The sequence below is a fragment of the Plasmodium vivax genome, chromosome 1 (assembly GCF_000002415.2).
Source record: "Plasmodium vivax chromosome 1, whole genome shotgun sequence".
Lineage (NCBI taxonomy): Eukaryota > Apicomplexa > Aconoidasida > Haemosporida > Plasmodiidae > Plasmodium > Plasmodium vivax.
In genome coordinates this window covers 357075-378892 of record NC_009906.1, presented here as the reverse complement: position 1 = coordinate 378892, position 21818 = coordinate 357075, and the positions used below count along the sequence as shown (strand labels likewise).

The 21818-nt window shown below is 51.1% G+C and overlaps 5 protein-coding genes across 5 annotated transcripts, besides 12 other annotated features; 4 read left to right on the top strand and 1 right to left on the bottom strand.

Annotated features, from left to right (window-relative positions):
- Positions 1-44: 44 nt before the first annotated feature.
- PVX_088030 (hypothetical protein, conserved) lies at positions 45-3943 on the top strand (the record flags this gene model as incomplete). The annotated part of the gene is given in 2 exon segments (XM_001613417.1): positions 45-3920; positions 3932-3943. 2 exon segments carry the CDS (start codon positions 45-47, stop codon positions 3941-3943), a joined length of 3888 nt encoding a protein of 1295 aa, XP_001613467.1.
- Positions 3676-3832: a microsatellite.
- A 292-nt stretch (positions 3944-4235) lies between the features above and the next one.
- PVX_088025 (hypothetical protein, conserved) lies at positions 4236-7696 on the top strand (the record flags this gene model as incomplete). Its single annotated transcript, XM_001613416.1, has 2 exons — positions 4236-6111; positions 6687-7696. 2 exons carry the CDS (start codon positions 4236-4238, stop codon positions 7694-7696), a joined length of 2886 nt encoding a protein of 961 aa, XP_001613466.1.
- Positions 4277-4301: a microsatellite.
- Positions 5027-5157: a microsatellite.
- Positions 5355-5455: a microsatellite.
- Positions 7577-7608: a microsatellite.
- Positions 7697-8212: 516 nt separating the features above from the next.
- On the bottom strand, positions 8213-8695 carry PVX_088020 (hypothetical protein, conserved). Its single transcript, XM_001613415.1, has 2 exons — positions 8673-8695; positions 8213-8552 (listed from the first exon to the last, which is right to left on the bottom strand). The coding sequence occupies exon 2, from the start codon at positions 8507-8509 to the stop codon at positions 8297-8299; it is 213 nt and encodes a 70-aa protein (XP_001613465.1). The 5' UTR covers positions 8510-8552; positions 8673-8695; the 3' UTR covers positions 8213-8296.
- A 43-nt stretch (positions 8696-8738) lies between these two features.
- Positions 8739-8842: a microsatellite.
- A 2019-nt stretch (positions 8843-10861) lies between these two features.
- Positions 10862-12580, top strand: PVX_088015 (PST-A protein; the record flags this gene model as incomplete). The annotated part of the gene is made up of 2 exons (XM_001613414.1): positions 10862-11353; positions 11429-12580. The coding sequence occupies 2 exons, from the start codon at positions 10862-10864 to the stop codon at positions 12014-12016; spliced, it is 1080 nt and encodes a 359-aa protein (XP_001613464.1). The 3' UTR covers positions 12017-12580.
- Positions 11299-11387: a microsatellite.
- Positions 11406-11431: a microsatellite.
- Positions 11960-11988: a microsatellite.
- Positions 12159-12205: a microsatellite.
- Positions 12581-13785: 1205 nt separating the features above from the next.
- On the top strand, positions 13786-16050 carry PVX_088010 (PST-A protein; the record flags this gene model as incomplete). Its single annotated transcript, XM_001613413.1, has 1 exon — positions 13786-16050. The coding sequence occupies one exon, from the start codon at positions 13786-13788 to the stop codon at positions 16048-16050; it is 2265 nt and encodes a 754-aa protein (XP_001613463.1).
- Positions 16051-20266: 4216 nt separating this feature from the next.
- Positions 20267-20290: a microsatellite.
- Positions 20291-20494: 204 nt separating this feature from the next.
- Positions 20495-20532: a microsatellite.
- Between the last annotated feature and the right edge of the window lie 1286 nt (positions 20533-21818).

Sequence of the window (21818 nt, the reverse complement as noted above, 5' to 3'; positions counted from 1 at the left end):
AGCCAAACCAAACTTCCAACCCAAATGACAGAGGAACCCAAACCATGGGCAACCACAGAGACCCCATCAAAGTGAAAAGGAGCAGCGGTGGAGGGGTCTCCAACAGGACTAAACTCACCAAGGAGCAACGAGCAGCGCACATACTCCTAAAGGAAGGAATAAACTACATCGAAAATGAAAACATAGGAACTATAAAAAGTGATGAGTACGTGAGGAGGCTCCTTTTTGACCAGTCGAATGAAGATGCGTGGGGGGACGACGACGAAAGGCACCTCAAAGTGGTGCGAGTCCACCGGAGTGGTAATGAAAGAGAGAGCTGCCAGACAAATGGAGAGTCCCCCTGGTGCGGGGGTGCACTCTCCAACGAGGGGGATGGCAACAGAACGAAGGGGTGTAGTACCCCCCCTCATAAACAGAACAGTTGCAATGAAGAAGTGGGAAAAACGAATGGCATTGTAACCTCTCCACTTCTAAGAACCCACGAAGGAGTAATTTCTAAGCGAGGACTCATCGGCAAGCGAACAATAGGTAAGATGAAGAGGGGGAAGAAGAAAACGCCTTGTGGTTCCCATCGTGGGGGGAAGCTTCCACTGAAGGTGCAGAAAAGGGGGATATCTCAGATGAATCCCGAAGGGGGGGAGTCCCCCCAGCAGAGTAGAAAAGTGGAGGACTCCCAACGGTGTAGGCGAAGAACCCATTTTTCTCCCTTCCAAAAGGAGACCATAGCTACCCATAAAAAAGAACCCCTCCCCTTTGGAGAACTGAACAACCAATTTGTAAACATCCACTTCAACCGGTTCAGATCGATCTGTGTGGAGGGCGAAGATTTGAGTAGCCCCATCGGAGTAGACAGCCTCCTTGGTGCCAACACAAGAAAGTCATTCTCCTGTGCTCATAACGTTTCGACGCCCTTTTACGGGCCCAGTTGTCTCTCGTGCGTTGAAATGGACCGGCAGAGAAACTTTGGGGAGGATGCAGTGGGGCAACGCTGCGGCAGCGAAGGGGGGGAAAGCTCACTGGGGGAAGGGCAAAGGGGTGGATTCCCATCGAGGGGGCATAAAATGGAGGACTTCCCCAGTAAAGAAAACGGAAGGAAGAAATCTTTGCGGGATTCACACCGAGGAGCCCACCACCCTGGCAGAACTCACCCCCCAAAGGACGGAATGTGCCACAGCGTAAACGCGCTCCTCTGCAGGTCCCGGAATAAAGACCTGTTCAACGAGCGCAACAACGAAATAATGGTGAACGAGAGGGGGGGAGGCCAACAACGAGGAGGGAGCACATCAAGTAGAGGAGGCGTCGCGAGGGGGGGGCCCAACATGGACGTCTCCTTCGCCAGCGACTTGCGGGGCGTCCAAATTGCCCTCCCCGACGTGAAGTCGCGCGCTTTCCAGGCGGGCACGGTGCTGAGCCAGGGGAACTCCGGGGGGAAGCAGCAGGTGGAGCAGAAAACGATGCATCCGCAGCAACCGCAGCAACCGCCGCAACCGCCGCAACCGCCGCAACCGCAATTCGCGAAACGGGAGAGACCCCCCCCCGACGCGGACAAGGCGAAGGCCCAGCTGAACGAACTGGCCAACGCGGAAAAGCGCAGAGAAATGGAAAACGCCTACGTGAAGTACATCTACAAGCGAGACGAATCGGAGGAGGCCCCCGCGGAGAAGAGAGACAGATTCGTCACCTTCGGAGGGGGGGAAAACGATTCGGTGAACATGGGAGAGGTGCCAGACAGAAGGAAAAGCACACAAAGGAGGTACAAAGACCAACTGAGCAGTGTAATAAATCTACGATACTCACACGCCGATAGGACTGTCCACGGATTTGGAGAGACATTAAAATTTATGAAGTATAGGGAGCTGCTGAGGAAGTACATGGGGACCTTCTATAACTACAGCTCCGTCAAGTGCGCCACATACATCATCCTCTACGCCCTAATTGTAAAAATAATAACTCAAGTGTCCAAAAATTTGACCGCACCATCTAGTGGTGGTCTCCCTACTGAGAAATCAAATGATGTTAACATCATATGGTATAGCGATTCTAATTTGTTTCTAAACGTTCATGACGTTGATGGGATCATTCAGTCCGTCTGCTATGCGTCTCTCCTGGTGTGTATCTTCCTCCTCCTAAAATTGGGGATGCCATCGAACTACTTGCTGGCGGGGAGACTGACCATTTTATTTTTGTTCTTTTTCTTTGCCCAAATCCCCATTATGATTTACGCCAATTTTATGGCCCTGAAAAAGGAGGAAGGAATTGCCAAGTCTCAAGCGAAGGCCTTCGATAAGAGGGACTACTTCAATTTGCACATGCAGAGGGTTTACGACGTGTTTTACGTTGACACGCTGAACTTACTCGTTTACACAATTCTGATGAGCCTCGTTTCGATCTACGCCACTTACCATAAATTGATTTATCCCCACCTTTTGAAATTCTACCTAGACAGTTTTTTCCTCTGCTCCTACACCATCGTCAAGAAGGAAGTCATTCAGTTTCGGGTGCCCAACAACGTCGACGCGTATTACCTGAATCAGGTGAACAGCTACTTGTTTAACTCTCTTTATAAGAAACAGGGGGACCTCTCTCAGGATGACTTGGAGAGCAACACGCGCAGCGCCATTGGCTACAACGTGGTCATCAAGAAGGAGCGCTGCTCCCTCTTCGCGCGCCTGTTCAGGAGGAACGCGCCCGACCAAGGGGGGCACGCCAAGGGGATTGCTGCACGAAGTGGAAGAAGTGGAAGAAGTGCTCGAAGTGTGCCAAGCGCTCGAAGTGGAATAAATGTGCCAAGCGCTCGAAGTGGGAGGAGCACACGCGCGCAGAGCAACCCGAACGTCCACATCATCTTCTACATCGGGGAGCTGGACGACCAGGGCAGGCCGCACGGGTTCGGCTACTGGCGGGGGATCAACTTGGAGGGCGAGGTGCTCATCGGCTACTGGTTCCACGGCATCCCCGTGGGCCCCTTCAAGTGCCGGGACTTCAAGACGGGCTCGGGCTTCATGTGCATAAAGATCGGCTACGGCCGCACCAGCTGCGAGCCGAAGGACTTGGACATAGGTAAGGGGGGGTTAGCGGTGGGCCGAATGGGAGATGAGGAGATTAGACGACGCGATGAGGAGAGACAACAAATCGGGTCGCCTGCGCGCATTCACCCGCCGCTTTACGCCGCTTCTTACCGCTCCCCACCAACTGCAGGCCTGGCCGACACCGAGTGCTGCGTGAGCGGAGCCTTCTACAGGACCTTCCCCCGGGTGGTGTTCTATAACCTGAATTTAACAACCCCCAACCGAAGAAGCAAAAAAAATGACCAAGGGAGGCACGGCATAATGGAAAAGAGGGAGTGCTGCGAGTACCTGCACATCAGCAGAGCCAGCAACGACATCCTGCGAGTTGACTACGCGAAGCTTCTGCAAGACAGCGAGGATGATCGGGCGGGGGAGGCCGACCCCGTCAGGCCAGATGAAGAGAACAAAATTGACGACCGTAGTGAGATCGAGGGGAGCGACTCTGAGAGACTCAGGGGGGGCCGCATAATGGGGGGAGGAGTAGGAAGGAGAGGAATGCGAGGAATGAGAGGAAGAAAAGGAAGAAGTGAAAGAAGCGAAGTGCGCGAAAAACGCGAAGTACGCGAAGGAGGCGAAAGAAGACTTAGCAGTGCCCCCGGCAAGGAGCACCATCGAAGGAGACCCAGCAACAGGCCCACCATGACGTACGATGAGGTCCCCCCCTCCATCGTCAACGACGAATCTTTCCTAAAAGGGGAGCTACTTAACTATGATGACATTTGCAACCTCAGTTACGACCTTAATGAGCTAACTTTGGATAGTGAAACGAATTCCCTGGCGAATAGGAACGCGGAGACAGGCAATCCACTGGCGGAGGGGGAGCAGCAGGAAAGGCCGCGGGACCAGTGGACGGTTGGGCGGAGCGCCACCGATGAGTCGTCCGCCTCCCCGGAGAGGTCCCTCCCCCTTGACTCACCACCCTTATCGCCCTCGTCCTTTTCGTCTTCGCTGTTTTTCCCGTCTTCTCCCTCTTTGCCGCACCCCTCCTCTTCATCCGCCTCGTCCGCCACATCCGCTTCGCCCGCTTCGTCCTCTTCACCCACTTCCTCCTCTTCCTCCCCTTCTTCCACCCCCCCCTGCGGCTCCTTCGACGCGAAGGAAATCCCCACCCTGATGGATGAGGGCGGCACCCACATCACCGACGTCGAGCACTTCCCGCGTGCCGAAATGGGGGCAACCAAAATGAGCCACGGCAAACACCCTGGGAATAGAGCCGGGAGACCAGTTAAGCACATCAGCCAGGTAAGTGGCCACACACAGGTGCACCAGAAGGAGAAGCGTAGGAAAAGAGAAAAAGTATTTCCAAATGGACAGACGGAGAAGGGGAGAGGAAATACGGAAGAAAGGGACACCCACACATCGGAAGGGGAGGCACTCACTCGCAGGTGGAACAATCACACTGGGAGTGATAGCTTCCAAGGCTACGAATTGGGGAAGGGGGACCAGGTGCACGCCCGGCCAAGGAGGAGGTGCCAGGATATGCAGGTGAGGCACGGGTTGGCAAGGCACGGGGGGGACAACGAAGAGAAGAGCGGCGGGTGTAAGGGGCGCGATGGGCGTAACGGGGGCGATGGGTGTAACGACACTGACTACGACGCTGCGCACGACGCTACGCACGATGCTGCACACGATGGGGACATTCCATCCGCACGCGGCCGAGTAGGGGAGGAACCGCGTAACCATTCGAACGTAGCGCCGACGCCAAAGGTAAAACGGAGGGGCCTCGCAGAACAGCAATTAGCTCTCCCGGGCGAGAAGTCAAGTCTGGAGCCGCGGTCGCGCAGGGGGAGCCAGAAGAGGGAGCGTAAAAGGGTGCGGCTGCACGTGGGCGGAGTGGGGAAGCGGGACGGATTGGAAGAAGAAAACGGAGTGGCAGAACGGGGCGAAGTGGCAGAACAGGGTGGAGTGGTAGAACAGGGTGGAGTGGCAGAACAGGGTGGAGTGACAGAACAGGGTGGAGTGACAGAACAGAGCGGAGTGGGGAACTCCGTGGAGGTAGGAAGTCCAGACGCCGCCAACGAAGGAATCTCTGCCAACGAAGGAAACGCCGCCAACGAAGGAATCTCTGCCAACGAAGGAAACGCCGCCAACGAAGGAATCTCTGCCAACGAAGGAAACGCCGCCAACGAAGGAAACGCCGCCAACGAAGGAAACGCCGCCGACGAAGGAAGCGCCGCCAACGAAGGAGACGCGAAGAGGAAAATCAAAAGGCACATCGGCTACAGCATGACCAACACCCTGCTGCACCTCAGGAAGTTTAAACAGTTGAAGATAAAGAAGAGAAAAAAAAAAGGCACGCAGGGAAAGGCAAACGCAAACGCGAAGGCAAATGCGAACGGAAGAGGCAAAACCAAGGGGAAGGCGCGAAACGCGGGGGGCAGGAAGGCGTTTCTGCCCAGGGCGCTCTCGGGCACTCTGCCCAAGTTGAAAATAAAAAAAAAAAAAAAAAAAATGCTCCTCTCCGAAACGATAACAAATGTATATAAAACAAAGTGCATGAATATAATTCTACAGAACCTGTGTCCACACATGCCCAACTTTGGCATCCTCTATAACACGGATTTGCACATATCCATTGACGCGGAGAGGGGACTCTACATCACAGGATACATTAACAAAAGAAATTGCAACTTTATACACGAGAAGGCGAGCAAAAACGACTTCGAAGACAGCGAGGTGAAGATCAAAATTATAAAAAAGAGGAAGAACACACTGAATTATAAGAAGGGGCCCAACAGAAGGCTCTACTCCTGGATTGATAACATCAAGGAGCTCAGTTTGGACGGGTGGGTGAAGTGCGAATTGGCTGGGTGTTTAGAGGCGGTCATCTTTATACATGGATACAACACCAGCCACCTGGAGGCGCTTCAGATCCTCGGCCAGATGGCGTCCTTCGGCAACTTCCCCAACTACATCAAGCTGTTCCTGTTCAACTGGCCCTCGGGCAAAAACTTCCTCGAGTTCTTCATCGCCAAGGACAACTCCAAGAACAAGAAGGTGCACCACGCCTTCAAGTGCTTCCTGGACACGCTCCGCAGCAACGGTGAGGGGGGCATGCAGCAGGGAGTAGGCATCCGGCAGCAGGCAGCATGCAGCAGGGAGTAGGCATCCGGCAGCAGGCAGCAGGCGGGGGAGACTAAGCAGTGGAGGGGGGGAGGAGAAGAGGAAACTCATCCCCTTCCTCCACTTCCTCCACTTCACCCTCTTCCTCCACTTCCTCCACTTCACCCTCTTCCTCCACTTCCTCCACTTCCTCCACTTCACCCTCTTCCTCCACTTCCTCCACTTCACCCTCTTCCTCCACTTCACCCTCTTCCTCCACTTCCTCCACTTCACCCTCTTCCTCCACTTCCTCCACTTCACCCTCTTCCTCCACTTCCCCCTCCTTCCTCCACTTCCCCCTCCTTCCTCCACTTCCCCCTCCTTCCTCCACTTCCCCCTCTTCCTCCACTTCCCCCTCCTTCCTCCACTTCCCCCTCCTTCCTCCACTTCCACCCCCTTCTTCCACTTCACTTCACTTCCACTTCACTTCACTTCCACTTCACTTCACTTCCACTTCACTTCGCTTCCACTTCACTTCGCTTCGCTTCACTTCCACTTCACTTCTACCCCCCGCAGGCATCCGACACGTGCACATCATCACGCACAGCATGGGGACGCGGATGTTCCTGCTGGCCTTCCACGACATCGTGCAGAGCGACCTCTTCTCGACCATCGACGAGAAGCACACGGGCGCAAGCGACCAGGCCAAGATGAAGCTCATCACCCTCACGATGATGAACCCAGAGTACCACCTAAGCGACTTCGTAAACAAGGAGTACGTTTTCCTTCGCTCCTTCTGTACAGTCATCTCCATTTATTGCGATTCAAACGACAAGGCATTGAAGTGGGCGGAGATTTTCAGCGGAACCAAGTCCCTTGGAAAAAACGTTTTCGATTTGAACATATGCAAGGACAGCTACCATAAGGGATCCACCGGGGGGGAGAACTACACCTTCGATAGTAACCGGTTGGACTGCTTTTCCATTTCAGTTGGGAATAAAACGAATGACAGTGAGGACAGCCTTCAGGAACCCAAACTAGTTTCTTCCTTTTTGGACTGCGAAAACTTCAACCTGTCAAATGAAAAAATGAGAGACAAAGAAATGATGGCAACGATGGCAACGATGGCAACTCTTGTGCAGAAAATGAAGACACTTTTTCATTTTTTTTTTAAAAAGAGAGGCACTTCCCACTCGAATGCTTTCAATGAGCAAACATCTGCAGAGAGAGATCAGGGGATGCCCAATAGGGATATCACTCACCAGAAGTTGGCTCACCAGCCACCCATGTTTAGGAATACGCTTCTCGTTTTTACGGGGATAGAACCCATTTACTGCTACAGAGACAATCGCGATTGGCTAGATGTAGATGTGATTGACACCACCTGGTTGGGATCAAATGTGCACACCTTGAGGCACTCCTACTGGTCGCTCAACAGGGAAATTATTGAGGACATTCGGGAGCTGATTGTCACCCGGAAAAGGGCTCGCCAGCGGACGTCTCGCCTGGACCGCCGGGAGGGCAACGTCTGGGTCTACCGAGTCGCCCCCTCCCACCTCAAGTCCATTTTCGATTCGGACATATGAGACGAGGCGGGGAAGCAGCGGTGGAGCAGCCGTAGCCATTGCCGCGCCGTTCCCCTGCCGCTCTCTCTCGATCTGTTCGGCGGCGCCATAAAGGGACAACTCAGAGCCGCAGTTCTGGTCAACCGTCGACCATTTTGCAGACGCGCAGGAATGCAGACAGGTATATACGCAGGCAGGCAGATCCTGCACAACCGCGCGACCATTCCCGCACGGGGCCACTTCTCTCCTTTTTTGTTTCAAAGTTGGTTTGCCATGCATGCCTACACGGGTGCATACACATTTGCGAGTATTATTTTCCTCTCGACACAAAAAAGAAGAAAAAGAAAAGAAGTGACACGTATGAACGTACGTGCAGGTTCATCAGAGCAGCGTAACGGGGTCTACCTCGCCGCTGACGAGATTTTAAGGCGGCACCCGCAGGACGCTATGGGCACATTCACACGACACTATGGGCACATCCGCACGACACTATGGGCACATTCACACGACACTATGGGCACATCCGCACGACACTATGGGCACTATGTTCTGTTTTCAGTTCGTGGGGGGTCCCTTTTGGGCCATCGCCTCGTTACTTCGCCGCTTCACCGCTTCTTCACTTCAGCGCTCCCCCCCCTGGGACGTCTTCCGGCGGAGGATCTCCCGCCGCACCTCCTGGATGGCGCTGTTCCTATTCTGCAAGTGCTTCGAAACGTCCTGCTCCTTCATCTCCGGCTTCATCACCAGGTGCACGCAGCAAGACCCCATGGCCATGCACAAGAAGGACGTTGACACAATGAATAGGTACTTCCGCAAAGGGACCCCCAGCGGCATTTTCCTTTTCTCGCCTCGGTTTTAAAGGGGGAACAAGGGGCACCTAAAAAGTGGGGAGGAGAACCTTTGGGTGTGTCATTTGGTAATTGCAAGGAGGGGAAGCAGCTCCTCAAACACAGCCACTTCTGCAGCAGGAGGTAGGCGCGAGGGCCAGTGTATATACCTGCAGTGAGATGCACGCACAGGTGGGAAGAACGCCTGGGCTGTTTTAGCCGTAGGGAGGGGCGCAGCGCAGGGTGGATAAGGGAGGCTCGCCGGGGGGTACAAGAAAAGGGCAAAAACAAACATACATATATGTATATATGTGTATATATATATTTTTTTTTTTTCTTTTGTGCTTCCTCGTGGGAGGTACCAACCCCCGTCATCTGTCGACGCTCGTGCATGCCCATACATGCGCAAGTGCACCCCTTGGGTGCTTCTACATTCTCCCCAGCTGAGTCAAGCGCTGCATCGAAGGGGATCGCGCCCATGGGAACACTTCGCCATAGGTGCGCCTTCGTACATCCGGTAGAATCTGTCAAATGAGTCACCCGGTGATGGCTGGTGCGTACAGTTTAGCCACCCCTAGGGGGGAAGTCCCACGTTTGGGAAAAAGGGACGCAAAAGAAATTTCATTTTTCGAGTGGGAAGAGGAACACCAGATGGTTGCTCTGCATGGGGTGCGTCCACAATGGGCACAAGAAGCGTTCTGCCTGCGCAGGGGAGGCAACGAATGAGGAAAGCGCTCCGTGGGGGTTCCCCTTTTGGCGGCTCCTTTCGTGGCTGCCCTATCCACACTCCTTGCTTAAGCGGACTCGCCCAAGAAGTACCCGCTTTACAGTTCGCGAGGAACAAACCAGTAGAAACTTCACACACATAAGTGTACCTGCCGCACGGTGGGGTCTACCCCCATATGAATTTCGAAATGGAGGGAGTGAATATGGAAGGCTCCTTTCACTCATTCCTTTTGTAGCGACGCTTTGCACATACGCCTTGTTGCTACGTGGTGATGGAGCCATGTTAACACTTGAATGGTTTTTAAGACCGCTTATGTGTTTGCATGATGCTCACATTAGGAAGAGTAATTTAAGGTGGAAAAAAAAAAAAAAAAAAGATGGGGGGAGGTGCAAATCCCGTCTGGGTTGACATCACTTTGACGTATCCCCCTCGATGAGTATCACGTCCACCTGCTCAGGGACCTCCGCTGCAACACGCTGTCCAAGCGGTTTTCCCCAAACGGACGACTTGACCTTCCCAAATTCCCCCCACAGCCTTTTCAATCATTTCACCGTACCCCTACCACTTCAGTCCAGCTGTCCACTCCCCCTTTACTGTGTAACACGTGACATTGCGCTGCTGCAACATTGTTAGCGTTTCCTCGCGTGGGGAAGTTGCCCGTTCGGAGTCCGTCGCGGGGATGCCAGCCGTACGTGGCTGCATGGGGGGGTACACCAAAACATGTTAACAAGAAAAAAAAAAAAATAAAATAAAAAAAAAAAAAAAATAAAATAAAAAAAAAAAAAAAATAAAAGTAAAATAAAAAAAAAAAAAAAAGAAAAGTAAAAAAGAACGTTCTGACGGAGTTGACAATTTTTTTGCACATGAGTGATGCGTTTTTTTTCATGCTAAAAGGTTAGCACTGCTGCTTTGCGATTTGTTTGGGGACGTTTTTTCTTCCGCATTCCGCTCGTTTTTGCGATCGTTTTTACATCATTTTTTCCACATTTTTCCTGCGTTTTTACGTCATTTTTCCCACATTTTTCCTGCGTTTTTACGTCATTTTTCCCACATTTTTCCTGCGTTTTTACGTCATTTTTCCCACATTTTTCCTGCGTTTTTACGTCATTTTTCCCACATTTTTCCTGCGTTTTTCTGTTCTTTTTTCCCTCGATTTCCCTTTTCTTTTCTTCATTTTTCCTCCCCTTTTGGGGCGCCAAGGAAAGGCCCATACCAACGCGCAAATGCGCGACCAAAGGTACCCCCGCGTTGGGACCGCTTCCCCATCGCTTGAGCATTTCTGAGGTGTGAATTTGTTTGCAGCACAGCCCCTATGTGTGTTCCTTTTGGCGCGACTGTGTGAAGCGGTCATATCGATTTGGCTTCTCCCCCTGTTTGTATTCCTTCTGTAGGAACTAAGGCAGTGATGGTGGTGGGGAGGCCACTGCGCGTGTTGCTCCGTTTTTTTTCACCGTTTATAGGAGCACTAGTTTGTTGAGCAATTTGCTTCCTCTTCGTCACTTGCCTGCCAACGGGGGTTCCCCACTCGTTGCATTGTGCCGTTGGCCATAAGCGCTCTGAGACCGCCGCGTCAGCCGTAACCGCTGCCACCACCGCGTCCAACGCTCCCATCGCTACTTCCACCCGGGGCGAATGGCGGGAGTGGCGAACTCGACGGGCCCCAGCGGCTCGACCGGCAGCGCGCGCTTGGACGGAAAGCCCAAAGTAGATTCGTTCCACAACCGAGATGGGCTCACATTAAAGACCTACGCCTGGCAAGTGAAAAACCCAATAGGAGTGATATTCCTAGTACATGGGATGAATTCACACCTACGGTTAGATTACATGCGGCACAACGTAGAGATAGTGAGCCCAGAAAAAGCTATTCTGAAGGACGCAGACAATTACTACGTTTATAAGAACAGCTGGGTTGAGCAGCTGAACAAGAGTGGCTACTCAGTGTATGGCCTGGACCTGCAGGGGCATGGCCAATCGGACGGGTGGAGGAACTTAAAAACCAACATGAAAAAATTCGACGACCTTGTGTATGACCTTTTACAGTACATCAACCGAGTGCACGATGTGATATGCTTGACTGGCCGGAAGGATGCAAAGGGTGGGGACGCGGGAAAGAGCGGTTCTGCGGTGGCTTCTCCCGCCTCCCCCACACCTGCCGCTGGGGCCGCTTCTCCCTCGCGGTCCATTCACAGCAACCTGAAGAACGCGAAAACGCCGCCCTTCTACCTCATGGGCCTGTCCATGGGGGGAAACATCGTGCTGAGGGTACTAGAAATTTTGGGCAAGTCCAAAACACACAGCGAAAAGTTGAACATAAGAGGATGCATCTGTCTAGCCGGCATGATCTCCATCGACGAATTAGCCTCCAGAGCCTCTTACAAGTTTCTATTCATCCCCTTCAGCAAATTTTTTGCCACCGTCTTTCCATCCCTCCGACTGACTCCCTCCCTGTACTTTAAAAAATACCCATACGTTAATCAAATTTATAGCTACGACAGAAATAGGAATAAAAAATCGATCACGTGCAAGATGGGCTATGAGCTTCTCAACGCTATTGAAAATTTAAATAATGATATGCAGCATATTCCAAAGGACATCCCCATCCTTTTCGTTCACTCCAGACATGATGGTACTTGTTTCTTTGGGGGCGTGGAAACATTTTTTAAAAAAATTAATACGGACGTTAAGGAGCTGCACGTGCTGGACGACATGGACCACGTCCTCACCATGGAGCCGGGCAACGAGCGCGTCCTGCAGAAGGTGCTCGCGTGGCTAGCAGCCCGCGGATAGCAGCCCCAGTTTAGCACACCCTAGTTAATGTACACCAGTTAATGTACACCAGTTAATTTACGCCAGTTAATTTACGCCAGTTATTTTACACCAGTTATTTTACACCGTTAGTTCACCCCAATCGCGTTGCGCCCAATCGCGATGCGCCCAATTCCGCTCGCATAAAGCTGCAGCGGGGGTCCCTTTTTTGCCACTTGTTCCGAAGTTGCGCCGTCGCGACGCGCGCCAAGCGTTATCTCCCCGGGGGGGAGCACACTCAAACGTACTAAGTTGTTCGCGTGTTTTGTGTAGTTCGTGTGTTTGTGTAGTTCGTGTGTTTGTGTAGTTCGTGTGTTTGTGCAGTCCGCGTATTTGTGTAGTTCGCATAGTTTGTGTTTTTATTTTATTTTTTTCTTTTTTCCTTTTTCGCACAGTTGTGTGCACCTGGGCCGCCCCTCATACGGCTCCTTTTTTTCATCTTTTCCACAACGCGTCACTTTGCGCGCTTACATACTCACAACATCGCTTTGCTGCTTTGCTGCTTTGCTGCTTTGCTGTTTTGCCGCTTTGCCGCTTTGCCGCTTTGCTGCTTTGCTGTTTTGCCGCTTTGCCGCTTTACCGTTTTGGAGTTTTCTTTTTTTTTTTTTTTTTTTTTCTGTATCATCTTCGCACCGCACGTGCGTTGTTTTTCGCCCCATTCGAAATCGAAGCGGCTCCAAACCGGGTCACTTAACCCTTTTCCGGCGTGACGCCTTTTTGTCGTTACATTATTTTTCCACGCTGCCAAGAGGGAGGACCATTTTTAAACCATTAAATGTATATGTGGGCATGCGTCGAAAACCGCCCCTTAGCGGGCGGGAACATTTACCCCCCTGCGGAGACAGGCCTCCCGTGGCCGCCCTTAATGGAGCTTTTTTCTTCCCTGTGGGAGGAACGTGTATGCAGAGCGAGCGGGGAAGCGGGACCCACCGGAATGGGGCAAATAAATCCTTTTTTATACATATGCCACACAGGTCAGCACGCTGCGTATCGTCACTTGAGGGGCTTTTGCGCTCTGGGGCTTTTCTCAACTGATCCCACAAATGAGAAGCACGTGAAATGGAAAAAGCCACATGGCGAAGAGGCCCCACAAACCGAAAAAGAAGAATTATTTCATCATTTCGTTTACCCCCCCAGCACCCGCAAAAAAAAAAAAAAAAAAAAAAAAAAAAACGGTATGCTGCGCTTCGCCATGTTGTTAAGATTTTTCCAGCCCGCGCGCCGTCATTTCAAAATGAAATAAAATAGAGCAGTGGCAGTCCACGCGAACCTCTTCATGATGCGTTGTTTTGCATCCCTCGCGCGGAAGTGTTTTTCTTCGTCCCCCCGTTGTTCCTTTGGTATTTATTTTTTATTATTTTTTTTTTTTTTTTTTTTATTTTTTTTTTTTCCAAATAGGTTAAGTCCTTTTAAGTGAACATTTGGTTAATTACATTCCCCTGGGGATTTTCTTAACCTCCATTTTTTTATTTTCTCACGTCGCAGTTTTTTAATCTTTCCATTTTTACTTCTCTATATTTTTGTCCGTGCCCTTTTTTTTTTTTTTTTCTTCCCTGGCCCTTCATTTTCCATTCCCCTCCGTTTTTTATCCGCCCATTTTGGCTCTCCATTTTTTTTTTTGGCTGTTCCTCGGTCACTTGTGTCTTTCCATTTCGTCTTCCCCGTCAGCTGTGCTCCCCCTCTGCATCTCAAGACATCCGTCGAATAGCCCCCTTTGCAGATACTCCCCACCGCTGACGTAGGGACGAACCATGACGGAGGCCACAAACAGACCAGCCGGTAGGGGGCCCCAGAACAGGCCCGGGAACAGGCCAGCCAACAGGGGCGGGAATAAGGCGGCCAACCGGGGAGCCAACCAGTCGGCGAGCCAGCCCGCCAATAAGGCCCCGAATCGGGTCACAAACGGGGTGGCAAGGGCGACCCAGGGTGAGACCACAAAGGTGACCCAGAGTGATACCGCAAAAGTGACCGCGAAAGAGAGCGAGAAGGAGGCCATGAATAATACCGCCAATCAGGCAGGGAATAAGACCGCAACTGAACCGGAGAGGAAGGCCTCACCCGAACCGGAGAAAAAGGCTCCAAGTGAACCGGAGAAAAAGGTTCCAATCGAACCAGATAGGAAGGTCTCAAGTGAACCAGAGAGGAAGATCTCAAGTGAACCAGAGAGGAAGGCCGTAACCGAACCAGAGAGGAAGATCTCAAGTGAACCAGAGAGGAAGGCCTCAACTGAAGCAGAGAGGAAGGCCTCAACTGAAGCAGAGAGGAAGATCTCAAGTGAACCAGAGAGGAAGGCCTCAACTGAAGCAGAGAAAAGGACCTCACCAGAACCAGAGAAGAAGACCTCAAATGAACCAGAGAGGAAGGTCTCAACTGAACCAGAGAAGAAGGTCTCAATCGAACCAGAGAAGAAGGTCTCAATCGAACCAGATAAGAAGGCTCCAACCGAACCAGAGAGGAAGGCTCCAACCGAACCAGAGAGGAAGGTTCCAGCCGAACCAGAGAAAAAGGCTCCAACCGATGCAGAGAGGAAGGTCTCAACTGAACCCGAAAAGGCCACAGGTCAGCCCGCGAAGCAGGCCATAAGTGGAGGCGCGAAGGAGGCCATAAATCAGACCGAGAAGGGGGCAAAGGAGACGCCCAATAGGGATGCTAACAAGGCTGCTATTGCTGCTTCTGCTCCTGCCACTTCTGCTCCTGCCACTTCTGCCGCTGCCACTTCTGCCGCAGCCGCTGCCGCTCCTGACGATGGCGGAAGCCAGAGCGGCGCCCTGAAGACGGGGTCGTTCGTAAGTCGAGACGGACTGGAGCTGAAGACCTACGAGTGGGTGGTGAACAAGCCAGTAGGCATCATCCTACTCGTGCATGCCCTAAACTCCCATGTAAGATTCGAGTACCTTAAGCATAATGTTATAATAGAGAGCAAGGAAAAGGCCACCCTTTTGGATGGAAAAAATTATTATATTTATAAAGACAGCTGGATTGAGCAATTGAACAAAAATGGCTACTCAGTCTACGGCCTAGACATGAGAGGACATGGGCAGTCGGGGTGCGTCCAAAATGTGAAGACCCATATAAATGATTTCCACGATTTAGTTTACGACGTGCTGGAGTATGCCAACATTGTTTACGACTCCTTATGCACAGGGGGGAAGAAGAAAAAGAAAAAATCTCCATCCGGGGGTGTTAACACGTCGAGCGATACGGCACCCTCCGGTGGGTTATCCTCCTCCGCGTCAAGCTCCGATGATGATGACACCTCGCAGGGGAGTCGCACCTCTTCAGGAAACGCCCCCCCGAGTGGCGCGAACAGCGTGAGGAGGAGTGACGCGAACAGTATGAAGAGGAGTGATGCGAACAACATGCGGAGGAGTGACGCGAACAACATGCGGAGGAGTGACGCGAACAACATGCGGAGGAGTGACGTCCCTCCCTTCTTCCTCATGGGTCTCTCCATGGGAGGAAACATCGTTTTGCGGATTTTAGAATTGGGGGGGAAAAAAGGAGACGAATCTATTAAGCGCTTGAATATCAAAGGGGTGATTAGCCTAGCGGGCATGATTTCTCTAGACGATTTGAAGAAGAAGCCAGAGTATAAATATTTCTACATACCTATGGGGAAGCTTGCCTCTATGGTTCTCCCCACCATGAGGATGACCCCTAGTCTCAATTTTAAGATGTTCCCTTTTATTAATGACTTGTTTAGTTTCGACGCGCACTGTTACCCTAAGCCCGTAACGAACCGATTCGGGAGCGAACTCTTGAAGGCTGTAGATGCCCTACGCAATGATGTGAAGTTCATTCCGGAAGAAGCACAAATTTTGCTTGTTCACTCGGTACTAGACAGTGCTTGCTCGTATAATGGCGTGCTAAAATTTTTTAAATCCATCCAGACGAAGAACAAGGAGCTGTTTACCATTGAGGACATGGATCATATTCTTCCTTTGGAGCCGGGGAACGAGAGAATCCTCAAGAAGGTCATCGACTGGCTGGCTCAGCTGCAGTGCGTCAGAGGGTAGTCGTTGAGCGGTTCTAGGAGAGATCATTCGATTGGGGTACCCCCCCAGTTGTGGCCACAGCGTCGGGGGATTGCTACGCTGACTGGCCCCCAGGAGAGCAAAATTCGTGCGCATTCGTACAGATGAGGAGGTCTCCCAGATGAGCAGTTCCCACATCTGTACACTTCTTAAACTGGAGCACTTCCCACATCTGAGCAGTTCCTACATCTGTGCACTTCTTAAACTGGAGCACCTCTCACACCTGCGCGTAAGCACACCCTGATTGGAGATTTCACGAGCCAGCCAAACGGGCTGCATCGCCAAGTGTGGGGAGGCAGAGTGAGTGTAACCGCCCGCTAGCCCCTGTTAGCTTCTCCAAAGCGTTATGGGCTTTGCATCTGCGGAGCGCGACACTTAACGGGTGTAAGTGGAGCGTTAGGCATGGTCAACAGCGGCGGTAGCAGCGGCGCGGTAGCGGAAGCGCCATGCCTTATACGTGTCCCACTGCCCGCGCTGTGACTCCTTTTTTTTCTTTTTTTTGTACCTATGATTGCATATTCGCGCTTGTTTGCTAATTTAAGAAGGAATCCTTTTTTCTCTCATTTTTACCAGCCATACACTGACGGTCGCGCGCGGACGTTGCAGAGAGGGTGGTAGGGGGGAGGCTACTTCCCGTGGAGGGGTCCTTTCCACCTACCCGTAATGTCTCGCCGTGCTGTATGGACGTGAGCATATTCGCACCGCCACTCTTTTTTTTTTTTTTCCATATGAACTGTTTTAATCAAATGGATTCACAAATCGCTCTTTTGCGAGTTTTTACAAAATGGGGGCACATACCCCATAGGCGTGAGAGTTGCATCGGAGGAGAGTGCTTCTTTGCCTGACCGCACGTCCTTTCACCCTGTTGTGGCCCCAAAGGGATGCTGGCCACAGAAGGGCGCAGTTTGTTCATCCTCCCCCCAAAGTTGGCTTACCCGTTAGGTAAAAACCAACCAAAATGAAATCACCGAGTCGTAAAAGTAGCTGCCATGAAATCGCTAAGGGGCGTCTCTCGAAAAGGGAGGCTTTCTTCCCGCGGCGGAACCACATCCCTGTGCATGCATACGAAACTTTGGCATATTAGCTAGCCCACTTGTGCACGCCGCAAAAAATAATTAAGGAGCCAAGGGGGGAAGAACAAGCGCTAAAAAAAGGTCGAAGTTTAGGGTCAACTTTGCACAAGCGAACAATCACATGGACGGGACTTTTTCCCATTTGCTTTTTTGTGTAGCGCTTTTCGTGAACGGTATATTTTTTTTTTTTTTTTTTTTTTTTTTTTTTTCCACCCACAAACGGCGTTGTTAATGTGAATTATTTTTTCCCCACTTTGCGGTTCATCGTTGTGGAGGAGTATCACGTGCGCGCTTTTGCAAAAATGGTTTGTTTTTTTGCACAATTAAGTTCTTTTTTTTTTGAGTAATTAACTTCTTTTTTTTTGCGTAATTGACTTCTTTTTTTTGCGGACTTTGCTCCTTTTTACTTGCGTATTTTCACCCCTCCCCTGGGAAGGATCCCCAACTGGCCGCCTCCACGCTGGAGAAGGCAAATATGCACAGCTTTTAAACGCGTACACCATGGTGACGGGGCACTCGAATGACCCGAGCGGTGGAAAGGGAAGCGGCGGAAAGGACAGCAGCGTAAACGGCAGCGGTGGAAACAACACCCATGGCAACCGGCAACCCGACTGTGGCATCCTGAAGAAGCAGGGCAAAGGCCAAGCCAAGAAAGTCCAGCTGGCCACCAGCCCAGGGAAACCCCCCCACGACATGGAAGCCAAAAAAATGGCCGCAGACGCAGCATACCAAAGGGAAGAAGAAGAAGACATCTACAAAAGCTTGTACGACGTGGCCCCACATGCGGAGCCCAACTTTTTTAACTGCGAAACTGTTCCGTGGATATCTTCCTTTTTCTCTCTCAAGGAGGAAGATTTCACCATTTTTGGAAACACGCTGAAGAAGAGAAATATTTTTAAGCGATGCTTCCAACGTATTCACAAGAACAGGAGGAGGAGGTGCATGTCCTTTAACCCCTATAGAGTACCACTGGCGTGTAAGAAAGTAACCCTTGAAGAAATGCTAATTTCTGAGCCAAAAATAAAAAAAAAAAAAAAAAAAAAAAAAAAAAAAAAAAATCCAATGCTATATAGCTATTTTTATAGGAAGTTTCTCCTCAGAGGAAAAAAAAAAAACTGGTTGGAAACACACGCATATCATTCGAGGAGGTTTCACATGGCCAGCATTTATGGCTATAAACTCCCCTTAAAAAATTGCAGCAAAATTAGCCGCAGAATCTTCAGGTATAGTAAGAGGAAGTCGCTGATCCACGACTTGTCCTACGTGGAGATTATTCAGCTGACCGCTGAGGAGGAGGTCATCGTGGACATGCTGAAGGTGTGTACAAATGTGGAGCAGGCAAACATGCTGAGGGGGAAGTACCTGCGGGGGTTGCTCCTGGGGAAGATGTTCATCTACCAGCCGGATGACAACACTGTAGGGGGGAGTGAGGAGGGTGATGACAAAGCGGGGAAGGGGGACGACCACTCGGGGAATGGGGACGACCCCTCAGGGAATGGGGACGACCCCTCAGGGAAGGGGCACAACTTTTTTAACGCGAAAAATGGACTCATCTGTCCGGCCCACTTCCTCTGGCGTGCCCATATAAATGCCGACATGTACAGGAGGAGAAAAAAAAACAAAAAAAAAAAAATTAAATTAAACCACATAAGCACCGGTGAGAAAAGGGACGCCCCCGCGGAAGACGAACAGAAGGGCAACAGCAAACATGAGGAGCGCGAAAGAGACCTGTGGATATTCGTGCACCCCCTGTGCTTGAAACAGGTTATGCAGATCCTCCAGAACATTAACCGAGCAGTCAAAATAAAACACGTGAAAGATATCTGCATGTATGAGCTAATTGGACCGAAGAGCCTCCCCCTACTGCTGAACGTTTTGAAAATAAAAAGCAAATACACTGTGCGGGACGAGGGGGACCTTTACCGCTTCGACTACGAGAGCGTGACGCTGCCCTACGACTTTGTCATTCCGCTGTACGCCCTGCTGCCGAAGGCGATCGGCCCCTTTTTGATGAACTATAAGGTCGGTGACTGCGCGGAGCATGCCAGGGGGAAGCATGCCAATGAGAGGGGTACCACTCAGAAGGGCCTCACCCAGAAGGACCCAACAGAGGACCCCCTCGAGGAGGACGCCGACCTGGCCGAAAGCGCGCTCGACTACTTAAGAACGAAAAACGGAAACCCAGCATTAAAGGCGAGCAGCTTCAGCCCCTACGACAATAACATCCTCATGAATGAACGAATCAAACAGCAAGTGATAAAGAATATAAAAGTGAACAAGTACGAGCATGTCCGCAGCCAAAAAAAGAAGAAGGTGAAGACGTGTATTTTAAAGATGCTCCGGAATAACAAGAACATTCAGAGCTATGACGTCCTCCGGGAGAAGCGCAGGTCGGGCGTGGCGCTGGGGGATATGTACCGCTTGGACGCGGACGCCCCCTCCCCCCGGTCGAAGAAAAGGAAGAGAAGGCACAGTCAAGCGGGGCAGCCATCTCAGCCATCGCAGCCGCAAACGACGCAAACGACGCAAACGGCGCAAACGGCGCAAACGGCGCAAACGGCGCAAACGGCGCAAACGGCGCAAACGGCGCAAACGGCGCAAACACCGCCCTGGCAGTCACCACATGAGGCGCGCCCCGCGCCCGACGAAAACCAAATACAAAGCTACATAGAAAATTTCCTGCAAAAAACGGAGAGGGAAAAACAAAATGGGGAACAAAAAAAAAAGGCGAAGGAAAAGGAGGGAGACGCAATTTACATGGAACTCAAAAAAACGAAACTCACCATTTCACAAAATTGCAAAAAGTACATTAAGATTCCCATCCTGGTGATCAACCAGACGTGTAACAACAATCAGAGGTACTTCATTCTGTGTCCCGCAAAGAAAAAAAGTTCGGTGCTCTTCCAGCTGTTGGTGCGCAATGGGTCCATAGCCATCGGCTTAAAAGAAAGGGAGAAAATACTCAAGTGTGCAGATTTTTTATGCTATCCAAAAGACTTCCCCGATTCGTACGGTGGAATTTTATATAGCAATTTCAGAGAACAGCTAGCCAAAAATAAATATTTTAAAAAGCCCCTAAGGAAGAGAATTAATTACTACTGCCTGGGCATAAACAGCCCGTTTAATTATTCCTGGCTGTGCATCTTCCCATACAGCAACCACATAAGAATTATAAGGACCACTGACTGGTACAATCAATTTTTGCTGAAGACCTTCCTGCATCGCTTCCTATCCATTTCGCTAAAACGGTTATGTGTCTTGGACACCCTGGACGGTTTTTACAGCTTCATCGATGAGTTTAAGGAGAAGTTTGCCGTCTTTTCAACCTACTTCATTTCTGTGTATGTTCATGCGTACAGGGAGGGCACACCGGGGCGCCTCTCGCATGTTTGTTCCCTCACGGTGGAGCAGTTGGCCAAGTTTTTCATGAGTAAGTCCCGCAGAGGGGGGAAAACTCCACATGTGGAGGAGGAAGGAGGGAGGAAGGAAGGAAGTAGCAAGGAGGAAGTGCCCATTTGGGGGCATCCATTCGATAGGGCCCACCTGTAGCGGGAGTTAGCTTTGCACACCGTAATGTGGAACGTATTAACCAACCGCTTGTTTTTTTTTCCACCCCTCGCAGAACACGGGGACACGAACAAAATGACCGAGTGGCTGCTGCACCGGAGGGCGGTCAACACGGGCAGGCGCGCCAACAAGGCAGAGAAGATCAAAGAGCCAATAATCCGCAGATACAAAAGCAAAGTCATGAAGAGGAATGCCCCCCCTGAGTCGGCAAAAACGAAGGCGCAGATATATCACCTAGCAGAGGGGGCAGAAGCCAACCGTGGCGAAAAACGCAAAGGCGATGAAATAATTTTGGCCTCCAGGAAGATAATTGGCTACGTGTCCAGTGGCGGGCACGTCCTCTCGAAGGGCCGCGGATGCGGAGTTGCGCACATCTCCTTTTTCTTCCTCCTGGAGAACTTGCTCAACCACGCGTTTGTCCTGCGCCTGCGTAAGGACTGAGTGGCGCTAGGGTGCGGCCCGGGTGTGTATTGGCCTGAGTATACTCACCCGAGTGTTTGCCACTGAGTGTATTTCCCCCCAGTGTAGTAACCCGTTTCTTCCCCCCCCACACCTCATCATGCACACCGCCGCTCCCCCCCCCGCAGTTGCGTCGGACCGAATCAGGATAAACGCCCAGGGGCGGGAGTTCCCCTTCCTGGCGCTCATCAGGAACATCGACTCGGTGTACTACTCGCACGGTACGTTTGGAGAAGCGGTCAGCAGAGAGGAGGAAAAAACGCTCGTATTGCCCTTCATGGGCTGTAAACCTTCCTTCCCTTTGCACACACGGGTTAATTTTTTTTTTTTTTTTTTTTTTTTGCGCAGTTTGGCTAGCTCTCATAACGGAAGATAAATATTTACCTTTTTAAGAGGCCGCCCAGGCTCGGCACAATTTGGACCACCGCGCCTTTATTGTGTGTTTCTTCCCTTTTATGTTTTTTGCCACTTGGGGGAAGACATATTTGGCCATTCGTGTGGCCATACAACAGATTCGTTGCAAAGTTTGCCTTCCTCAATAATAACTTTTTGCTTTTTGCTTTTTTTTTTTTTTTTTTTTTTTTGTCAACCGTGTGTCCCCGTGTATACCCCCAACGATGTACCCATAAGCAAATGGAGCACACACATGGT

Bases quoted from the DNA above. Each gene is read 5' to 3' on its own strand.
- PVX_088020 (XM_001613415.1), bottom strand. From the start codon at position 8,509: ATGCCGCTGGGGGTCCCTTTGCGGAAGTACCTATTCATTGTGTCAACG.